At 37.7% G+C, this 10,931-nt stretch overlaps 1 protein-coding gene across 1 annotated transcript; it reads right to left on the reverse strand.

The window, feature by feature from the left end:
• Positions 7,383-8,312, reverse strand: LOC100515945 (olfactory receptor 4C46-like). The gene has a single exon (XM_003124172.3). It carries the CDS (start codon positions 8,310-8,312, stop codon positions 7,383-7,385), a length of 930 nt encoding a protein of 309 aa, XP_003124220.3.

The raw sequence follows: 10,931 nt of genomic DNA on the forward strand, positions 1-10,931 counted from the left end.
TCTTCAAGATGAACTATTTTATTTTTTTTAAGATTTATTTTTTTTTCCGTTATAGTTGGTTTACAATGTTTTGTCAATTTCTGCTGTACAGCAAAATGACTCATATGTTAGAATATATGTATTCTTTTTCTCACATTATCCTCCGTCATTTTCCATCACAAGCGACAAGATGTAGTTCCCTGGGCTATACAGCAAGATCTCATTGCTTATCCACTCCAAATGCAATTGTTTTCATCTATTAACCCCAAATTCCCAATCTATCCCACTTCCTCCCCCTCCCCCTTGGCAACCACAAGTCTGTTCTCCAACTCCATGAGTTTCTCTTCTATAGAAAAGTTCATTTGTGCAGTATGTTAGATTCCAGATATGTGATATCATATTGCATTTGTCTTTCTCTTTATGACTTACTTCACTTGTATGAGAGTCTCTAGTTCCATCCATGTTGCTGCAAATGGCATTCTTTTGTCTTTTTATGGTTGCGTAGTATTCCATTGTGTATATCTACCATGTCTTCTTAATCCATTCATCTGTCAAAGGACATTTGGGTTGTTTCCATGTCGTGGCTGTTGTGAATGAACAAGGGGTGCATGTATCATCTTCAAGGAAAGTTTCACCTAGATATATGCCCAAGAGTGGGATTGCTGGGTCATATGGTAGCTCTATATTTAGTCTTCTGATGTATTTCCAAACTGTTTTCCATAGTGCCTGTACCAATTTACATTCCCACCAAGGGTGTAGGAGTGTACCCTTTTTTCCGCACCCTCTCCAGCATTTATTATTTGTTGACATGTTAATGATGGCCATTCTGACAGATATGAGGTGGTACCTCATAGTAGTTTTGATTTTCATTTCTCTAATACTTAGAGATGTTGAGCATTTTTTCATGTGCCTGTTGCGCATCTATAGATCTTCTTTGGAGCAATGTCTATTCAGGTCTTCTGCCCATTTTTCAATTGTTTTTTCTTTTTTTTTCTTTTTTTTTTTTTTTTGCTGTTGTGTTGTATAAGTTGTTCATATATTTTAGAGATTAAGCCCTTGTCAGTTGCATTGTTTGAAACTATTTTCTGTCATTCTGTACGTTGTCTTTTTTTTCCTTATGGTTTCCTTTGTTGTGCAAAAGCTTGTCAGTTTGATTAGGACCCATTGGTTTATTTTTGTTTGGATTTCTGTTGCCTTGGGAAACTGACCTAAGAAAAACATTTGTGAGGTTGATGTCAGAGAATGTTTTGCCTATGTTTTCTTCCAGGAGTTTGATGGTGTCTTGTTTTATGTTTAAGTCTTTAAGCCATTTTGAGTTTGGCTTTTCTGCCTGATGTGAGGGTATATTCTGGTTTCATTGATTTACATGCAGCTGCTCAGTTTTCCCAGCATCACTTGCTGAAAATACTATCATTTTCTCATTTTATATTCTTGCCTCCTTTGTTGAAGATTATTGATGATAGGTTGTCTGGGTTTATTTCTGGGTTCTCTGTTCTGTTCCATTGTATGTATGGATCTGTATGTCTGATTTTGTACCAGTACCACACTGTCTTGATGACTATGGCTTTGTAATATAGCCTGAAGTCTGGGAGAGTTATGCCTCCTGCTTGTTTTTTTCCCCTCAGGATTGCTTTGGCAATTCCGGGTCTTTTATGGATCCGTGTGATATTTTGGATTGTTTGTTATAGTTCTGTGAAAAATATCTTGGGTAATTTTATGGAGATTGCATTCAATCTATAGATTGCTTTGGGTATTATGGCCATTGCTTTATAAGCCTGTTTTTATGTGATTATCACACTAATTTGATTACTGTAGTTTTATATTAAATTTTGAACAAGGAATTATGAAACTCCCAACATTCTATTTTCTTTTCAAGATGATTTTGGCTATGGTGTCCCTTGAGATTCTATATGAATTTTCCAGATAATTTTCCATGTTTGCAAAAAGTCTCCTAGCAGTTTTGATAGGTATTGCTTTGAATCTATATTGTTTTATTACTAATATCCAACAATATTAAAATTTCTAATCCATGAAAATGTGTTATTTTTCCAAATCAATATCTAGCTACTGATTCTGAAAAATCATAACTATAAGGAATTGGATCTTGTGATTATGCAAGTTAACAAGTACAACTGCAGAGTACATCTGCAGAGGCAGTGTCCCAGTTTAGTCTAAAGGCTAGAAACTGCTGTAAACTAGTAAAAGTCAATGTCCCAGTTCAGAGTACTAAGCAGGAAACTTCTACAGAATCATGAAGAACTGATGGTTTACAGCACAAGTCATCAGACAGGAAGAGCTGATGTTTCAGTTTGAGGTCTTTAGGCAGGAAAATTCTCTTGTACTTAGGGGAGGCCAGCCTTTTGTTATTTGCAAATCTTCAGTTGATTGAATGAATTGAATGAGAGGACAATCTGCTTTACTCAGTCTACCAATTCAGATGCTAATATTATCCAGGAAAAGCTCACAGAGAAAGCCCAAAACAATGAGCAAATATTGAGTACCTCATGGCTTAGTCAAGTTAACACATAAAATTAGCCACAAGTCTATTACTTGTCAATTTAGCATCTATATTTGTATGTTTTTAAACCCTAGTTAATCTCCAAGTAAAGATAATACCAAGATAACAAGTCCACCTAACATGGCACAACTCTCCTGTGCACCACTGAAATCACACTGAGTCCTTCCCAAGAAAGAAAAGGACATCCTTGGATGATGTATACTCTTCTCCGTGACAGCCTGTAACCTAAATACTCTGATGGGAAATTAACAACCCTTAAATACTATGGTAGAAGGTCAATATAACATATATTACATGAAGTACTTAGAGAAAGAAGAAGACAAAGATTTTGTGTATAATAGATACACACACAGAAATATATTTGTAAGGCGTTCCCGTAGTGGCACAGTGGTTAACGAATCCTACTAGGAACCATGAGGTTGCGGGTTTGGTCCCCGCCCTTGCTCAGTGGGTTCACGATCCGGCGTTGCCGTGAGCTGTGGTGTAGGTTGCAGACGCAGCTCGGATCCCTCGTTGCTGTAGCTCTGGCATAGGCCAGTGGCTACAGCTCCGATTCAACCCCTAGCCTGGGAACCTCCATATGCCGCAGGAGCAGCCCAAGAAATAGCGAAAAAAAAAAAAAAGTAATATATTTGTAAAATAGAGAATATAGTCATTACAGAGAGTTCTCATTTCTGTAACTGGTCACATGGTGTAGCTGCTCTTTATAACTACTTTCTTCTGGTCCTCATTCTTTATTCTCTGTGCCTTCAGCAGGCATCTAAGCTGGCTCTGGATCTTTCCCTGGTGCAGTGACACAGACCTTTATTGCTGAAGGGTCCATGCCATTAATAGTTCTGTCTGGGTTGGATTGTATTTCTTTCTTTCTTTTTTTATTGATCTTAATCACCAAACATGGCAATACTAAGAGAGGCCCTTTGGGAGCCCCTGTGTTAGAGACATTAAATTTTTATTTATTTCCATTGAGGAGGAGTAGTCTAATTTGTGCTTGGTAGTTAGGATCAATCCCCCCAGCCAGCAGAGTAACTTACTTCTTTGCTTGCTGATTTAGAGGCATGCGATAAAGTGTCAGCCAGAAGTCTTAATAATAAAATAAAATATTGTGTCACCTGGCAGAAGTGTTTCTCATTTTGGAACTAAGACCTCTAAGGAAGCCGATCATAAGTAGATGGGAAGAGGAAGCAAAATTTTTGCTAATAGTTGAATAAAGGTAATAGTGAGTGGTACAATTCCCATTTTTATCTTTTGATTATGACCCATGGATCCTGGTTATGGGAGAAACAGCGATTCAAAATGGATGCTGATTTAGAGCATATGTAGCCTTTTGGAGGACTGAAGATTCTTGTCCCTGGTCTGCAAATTATTGCTACTTAACTGGTACTGTAACTAATTCTTCAAATAGCCATTCTCTTTTGTAAAAGCAATGGCTTTAGGATGGTCAGGTATATGGTAAAACCAGTGAATTTTATGAGCAGGGCCCATTGCTATACTTCATTTTCTGTGATGTGATGTGATATCCTTTATCAAAAGCAATGCTGTGTGCAATCCTATGACAGTGGATAAAGTCCCCAGGTGGTAGTTTGGGAAGAAAGACTTCATACTTAGAAGGCAAATCCATATCAAGGGTAAGTGTTTATGCCAGTAAGAATAAAATGCTGCCCATTTCATGATGGAAGTAGTTTAGGGTAATCAACCTGTAACTGGGTTGAACTCAAGCGGAATGATGTCATACTGGGACCCAAGGTTGTTTTCTGCTATTGACAGCTTGGTTTCTTAGCAGTAGTTATAGCCAGGACAGCCTTCATGAGTGGCGGTCCATGATATAGCTTATGTTTAACCTCCTTTCCTGCCACCATGGCCACTCTGTTTATGCGCCCATTGGGTGATAACAGGGGTGGCTCAGGAAAGGTGGACAAGTATGCATGAAGGGATGATTTATGAGGGTAATTCTTTGGTGAGCATTCATATAGTATGCAAGTATCTTCATGTTATTTGCCCACTATGCAAGTATGTAAAAGTACCTCTTTCTCAAATTTTATTGTTACCAATCTTTCAATCAAGTTCCTCCCAAATCCTTGACCATCCACTATATATTCTATATCTGGACATGTCTACTTTTAGGCATAGTGAATAACCTGGTACACTGCTTTAACTTATGCCCACTGGGAGCATTGCCATCACTACTGATCTTCAGGAATTTTCCAGAATGGGACTGTAGAGCTGCAGCTCTCCACGTTCAGGTTATGCCTGCTTATCATTGCAGAACTATCTATATACAAGCCCTAAATCTCCTCTTCCTCTGTCAGCTGACCATAGTCAACTCCCTGTGAGTCCATAGGTGCAGGCAGGGAGAGAGAAGGCAATTAGCAGGAGTGGGGACATGAGCATTTTTGCCATTTATCCATGTGACCTTGACTTTAGGTCCTATTTGGACCTGATCTCATATATAGCATGTCCATTTGGTGGTGGAGCACTGTTATGCACACACAGCTTAATGGCTTTGATAGGTCAGATAACATCAAGTTCGTGGTAGGCAGCTTAGGTTGCATATTGACTTGGTGACCCATGGTTAAGCATTGAGTCTCTAGTAAGGCCCACTAGCAGGCAAAGAGCTATTTCTCCAAAGGAGAATAGCTATCTGAAAAGGATGGGAAGACTCTGCTCCAAGATCTTAAGGGCTTACACCGCAGTTCACATGTGAGGCCTGCCAAAGGCTCCAGCATCTCCATCTGCCACTAATACATCAAACACCAGAGACCTGCTGGGTCCTTTGTCCCAAGCAGCAGAGAAGTTTGCATGACGGCCTGATCCTGCTGTAGAGCCTTTTATTTTTCTGTTCCCCACTCAAAACTAGCAGCTTTTGAGTCACCCAATAACTGGACCAATGCAATACACTGAAATGAAAAATTGTCTCCAGAATCTCCAGAGGCCCCGTGGACATTGTGTGATTTCTTTGCTTGTGAGAGGGGACAAATGGATGATGTTGTTTTCACCTTAAAAGGAATAGCTGGACATGACATGTACAACTGTTTTGTAATTTTATGCTCTCTTTTGGGGGGTCCCTCAATGCATCTGAGCTCTGTGAAAGCATCATTTAGATTTCTCTTCATTCACCATGGACCTCAATAATTATCAATGTGCCTGATAGGTTGCTTGGGCCCAACATATTTGTTATGTAATGAATGAAGGACAAAATGAATGGAATATATTTATACTGAAATTGCTTTTTGTGTAGACAGAGCTACATGCTTTTAAAATTGCTTTTTGTTACCAGAAAGCAAACTTACTGACACAAAAATATAACAACAACCAAAGGTCATAAGATGATGAAATCTTTCTAAGAGCCGGGAGAATATCAATAAAAGGTTTTTTCATATGATGACAAACTAAGTTTCAGTCTATTTCTTACTACTAGCTTACACAGAAGTAAACAAATTGTGCTTTCAAAAAGAGAACTACCTAGAATTCTTCTTTGGTTCTGAAAAAGATAAAGTACAAACAATTTCCTAGTCTCCACTACTTTTTGTTATTTTATTGAATGTCTTCATTTTCCTTTATAGTTACAGTTAATCATTCAGTATTCATCATGAACAGACATTATGCTATTTGCAGAAATTATTGTTAGCAAGTAGGCAAGTGCTTTATGGAGCATGACTATTTATTTAATTCATTGAACTCCCTGTCTGATATTAAAGTGTTTTTATTTAAATCATCCCTCTTTTTGATGGTTAATGAGCCTAAGTTGGTGACATGAACAGTAGAGATTCTTTTTTGTTTTTTCTTTTCACTGCTGCTCCTGTACCTGTGTCATACAGAAGTTCCCAGGCTAGGGGTCCAGTTAGAGCTGTAGGTGCAGGTCTCTGCCACAGCCACAGCAGTGCAGGATCTGAGCCAAATCTGCAGCCTATGCTGCAGCTTACTGCAACACCAGATCCTTAATCCACTGAGCATGGCCAGGGATCAAACGCATATGCTCATGGACATTATATCAGGATCTTAACCCATTGAGCCATAAGGGAACTCCATAGATAAGGATGCTTAATGCTAAAAGGAAATTCGGAAATGGTATAATATTTGTTGCTTCTCCCTTGGTGGTTCAATGGCCCATTCCTTTTATATTCTTAAAGTAGTTACATTATACAGATTTACAGTTAACATATTACCATAAACTATGGTATATAAAAGTGATCAGAGTAGGTAATAAAAATATTAGATTTTGGTTATGTATAATGAACATATATATAATAAAATATATAATAACATATTTAATTATAAATATAACACACACATATATGAATGCATGTATATCTGTACATCTACATATTTATATTTATAGACAGAAGGATGGATAAATGGACAGTCCAGCACAGTCTTCGTCTCAATATATGGTAAGTAGTATAATCATGCTGCCTTTCTATCATCATTGCTTGGCTGTCTGTCACAGCAGATAAGAACATGGTATGAGAGGTCAGCTGGTTTCTGGTTACTAGTTCATCAATATGTCTGTTTCAGAATATTCTCTGTTCGTTTTTTCACATATAAAAATGTAGATAATAGCAGTGCCTACTTCTTTATATTGTTGTAAAGATTTACTGCTGAATATAAGTGTATTTTTATTTATTTTATTTCATTGTATTGGTATGAAAGTTTATGAGTCCATAAACAATTATGAAGCTAGTAAAATTAAACTCGAATTTGCTAGAACTTTTCTGAGTCATCCCAGGCAGGGTTTTTCTTTCTTTTCCTACCTCTTCTCCCCCCTTGCAGAATCTGTAATTTATAGGGATTATTGTTTTTTCTTTATCTCATAGATAGTCTTTACTGAGATAACAATGTTCTTTTGACCTTGGCATCAGTTGAATGGACATGGGGCTCCATGCACATTTTATTGGTCACCTGGCATCACTTTCCTTCTACACAATTTCCTAATGGCATTTTTCATTTGGTCATTTCTCAAGGTATAGATTAAGGGGTTTAACATGGGAGTTATCATAGTGTAGAATACAGCAACTGCTTTATCAATAGGTAAAGTAGTTGCAGGTCTCAGGTATACAAATATACAGGGCACAAAGAAAAAGACCACTGCTGTGATGTGGGAAACGCAGGTGGAGAGGGCTTTTTGTCTTGCCTCCAAGCTCTGAGTCCTTAAAGAGTGGAGAATGACTGTATAGGAGCCAACCAAGAGGAGGAAGTTTAACAGACAGATGAAACCACTGTTGGCAGCAACAAAGAGCCCCAGAGTGTGGGTATCAGTGCAGGCAAGATCTAGCAAAGGATTCAGATCACACATAAAATGATCTATGACGTTAGGGCCACAGAAGGGCAATCTGAAGATGAAGAGGATCTGTATGGTTGCATGAAGAAAGCCTCCTACCCATGACACTCCTACTAGCAGGCCACACAGCCGCCAGTTCATAATGGTTGTATAGTGCAGAGGCTTGCAGATGGCCACATAGCGGTCATAGGCCATTGCAGTAAGTAGGATGACATCAGCACCTGCAAATAAATGTTCCCCAAAGATTTGGGTCATGCATTCATTGAAAGGGCTGGTATTCTTTTCATAGAATGAATCTACAATGAGTTTAGGGGTATTGACACAGGAATAGCAAGCATCAATAAAAGAGAGATGAGCCAGGAAATAGTACATGGGGCACTTCAGCAATGGGCTGAGGGTGATGGTGACCATAGTGAGTATATTTCCTACCATGGAGATTATGTAGACGATCAAAAACACAACAAATATGACTTTCTGCATCTGTGGGTTCTGTGTGAGCCCCAGTAGAACAAACTCTGTCACGTTGTTTCTATTCTCCATGTGTCTCATGTTATGATTAATTACATCACCTGAAAAAAAGTCACTTTTTATTAGTTCAACTTGAATTCATTAAACCTCTTCATGTATTAAACAACAGATGGTTAGATTCTATTTAATTCTAAATTCCTGTTACTTTTTTTTTTTGAGATGGAAGGGTTTGATTTCTTGAAGATTACTCAAATTCTCTCCTGGAGGAAGCTGATGTTTAAAATATAGACATGGGAATGCAGTGAACACGGAGGCAGGAGATGATCTGGTCAGACTTAATCCTATGAGATGATCCAGAGCCTCAGGTGAGGCAATAGATCTCACAGAGTGTAGCTAAGCCTAAAACATGTGGTTGAAAATGCATGCAAAGTCTACAAATTCCAAGCCAAGAATTTTCCCTTTATTCTTAGGAAATTCAGAAGTAGGAAAAGTAATTGAGAATATGAGTGGAAGGATGCAGAAGGTTTGAAAAAGAGGCAATATTGAATCTAACTCTAGTAAAGATGTTTGTGTCACTTGGAAGAAGTGGGCTGAGTTTCTGTAAGGAGGTGGAAGCCAGAGAAAGGAACCCCAATACCAGACTATAATGCCAGTGAACCTGAAGTGTCACAGGGCATTGGTGATGGGAAAGTAATGAAAGAATACAGAAGTTATTGTAATAGCTTTGGTGAAGTATGTTGTTTAAGTCCCATGACTTTCTAATAGCTTATAGATATACTTTTAATGCTTGTTTGCTATATGCATGACATGATAGCTCCCTGAGTGGGTGGTATGATTGCACGCATTTTGCAGATGAGAAACAATCTCAGAAACGAATGTTAACAGTAATGGTAATAATAACTTAGAACAGTTACCTTGCTCTTGGTGTTTTTGCAGACAGTGGTTATTTATTTCTCATTACACACTTGTGAGAAAATTCCTACTCTCACTTTCCTGCTTGTTTTACAATTAAGAACTATATGCATAAAGTTAAGGATCCTCTCCAATATCAAACAGATAATAAAGATCAGAACCATGCTTACTTTTTTCCTCCCCATATTTAACCCAAATCAATGAAATTATTTTATAATAAACAATATTTAACTAGTAAACTTCTTTTCATATAACCATAATAACCATAATTACTTTAATCCAATGTCTGAGACATGTATATATGAAGCAAAATATCAGCAGATACACAAATACTCATACACACATACACTCAGTGCAACATATTGAAATCCCCATATTTTAATAAATGTGTGGGTCTTCTTTCACTGAAAGTTCATTTTTCTTTGTCTTTTGCTCACCCTCATTTCTTCTCTTCCCGATTCCCCTCCAAAGCATAATCCCATGGACTCTATTACAAAATTTTGAAAGTGACAGTCCCAGTGTTGTGGAAAGTTATTTTGAGAATCAGAAAGCCCAGATAGTAATTTTGCCTTTCTCCACCTGTAATTTCTTAATCTGGGGTATATTTCTTGGCCCCTTAACAGCTTGTTTCCTCCAATATCAAGTGAGAATAATATTGTCCACCTCACAATGTGTTACGATAATATTTGATAAAACATATATGAATATATCCACCATGCATTTCTAGATAAACAAACGACCTTCATTTATTTTCTTGTCTTTGAACCAAGGGGTAGGAAGAATTAATATTTTGAGCAATAATGCAGGGAAACATTTAACTGCAATAGACTGTGGAAAATTCATCTCCAATTTTACTTTTAAAGAAGCCACAGAGACTCATATTATGCATAACAGTGGAACTCAGGACAAGTTCTTTATATTCACATTTGGACGAAACAGGTTATGGTTTATATCATTTAATATTCACATTTATATACTTTTGTATGTGGAGTGTATTTTTATTTTGTTTTCATTCTCATTAATTAGTCCTTTTTTTTTTTTTGGTCTTTTTAGGACGACACCATGGCATATGGAAGTTCCCAGGCTAGGGGTCAAATCAGCTTGAAGCCGCTGGCCTACACCACAGCCACAGCAAAGCCAGATCCAAGCTGGGTCTGCAGCCTACACCACAACTCATGACAATGCCAGATCCTTAACACACTGAGCAAGGCCAGATATCGAACCCGCGTCCTCATGGATACTATTTAGATTAGTTTCCACTGAGCTATGATGGGAACTCCCTCATAATTAGTCTTAATCATTAAAGTACGTGATGACAGAAGCAGCATATCTGGTGTTAGAGATCTGAATCCTATAAATTTCATAATCTCTGTGAGAGTTTTCTTCTGTCAAATTAGGCTAATGATATTTACTGACTATCTTTTGAAGAAAGTAGTGAAGGTCAAATGCTCTGTTACTGGGATGGATAACAATGATTGCTAACATGGAACGTAACAATCTTTCCGAAGCATCAGCACTGTTGAGAAATTTACCTTCTGGCTGACAGTCTTAATGCTATTTGGGGGTGTTCAGAAATAATCCCATATTCAAATTGACTTCCTCTTGGAATAAGTACCTTTCGCTCTGAAAGACATGGCACACACAGAAAGAGACTGTTCAGATAATTCAATATAAAATCAATAGTAGAAAAGTAAGGTTTTTTAAAAACAAGTCTAAGTCCTTCTAGCATGAAGCACAAATAGTTTTCACAGAAAACCTGGGAGTTGGATTTAGAATGGA

The sequence above is a fragment of the Sus scrofa genome, chromosome 2, assembly GCF_000003025.6.
Source record: "Sus scrofa isolate TJ Tabasco breed Duroc chromosome 2, Sscrofa11.1, whole genome shotgun sequence".
NCBI classification, from domain to species: domain Eukaryota; kingdom Metazoa; phylum Chordata; class Mammalia; order Artiodactyla; family Suidae; genus Sus; species Sus scrofa.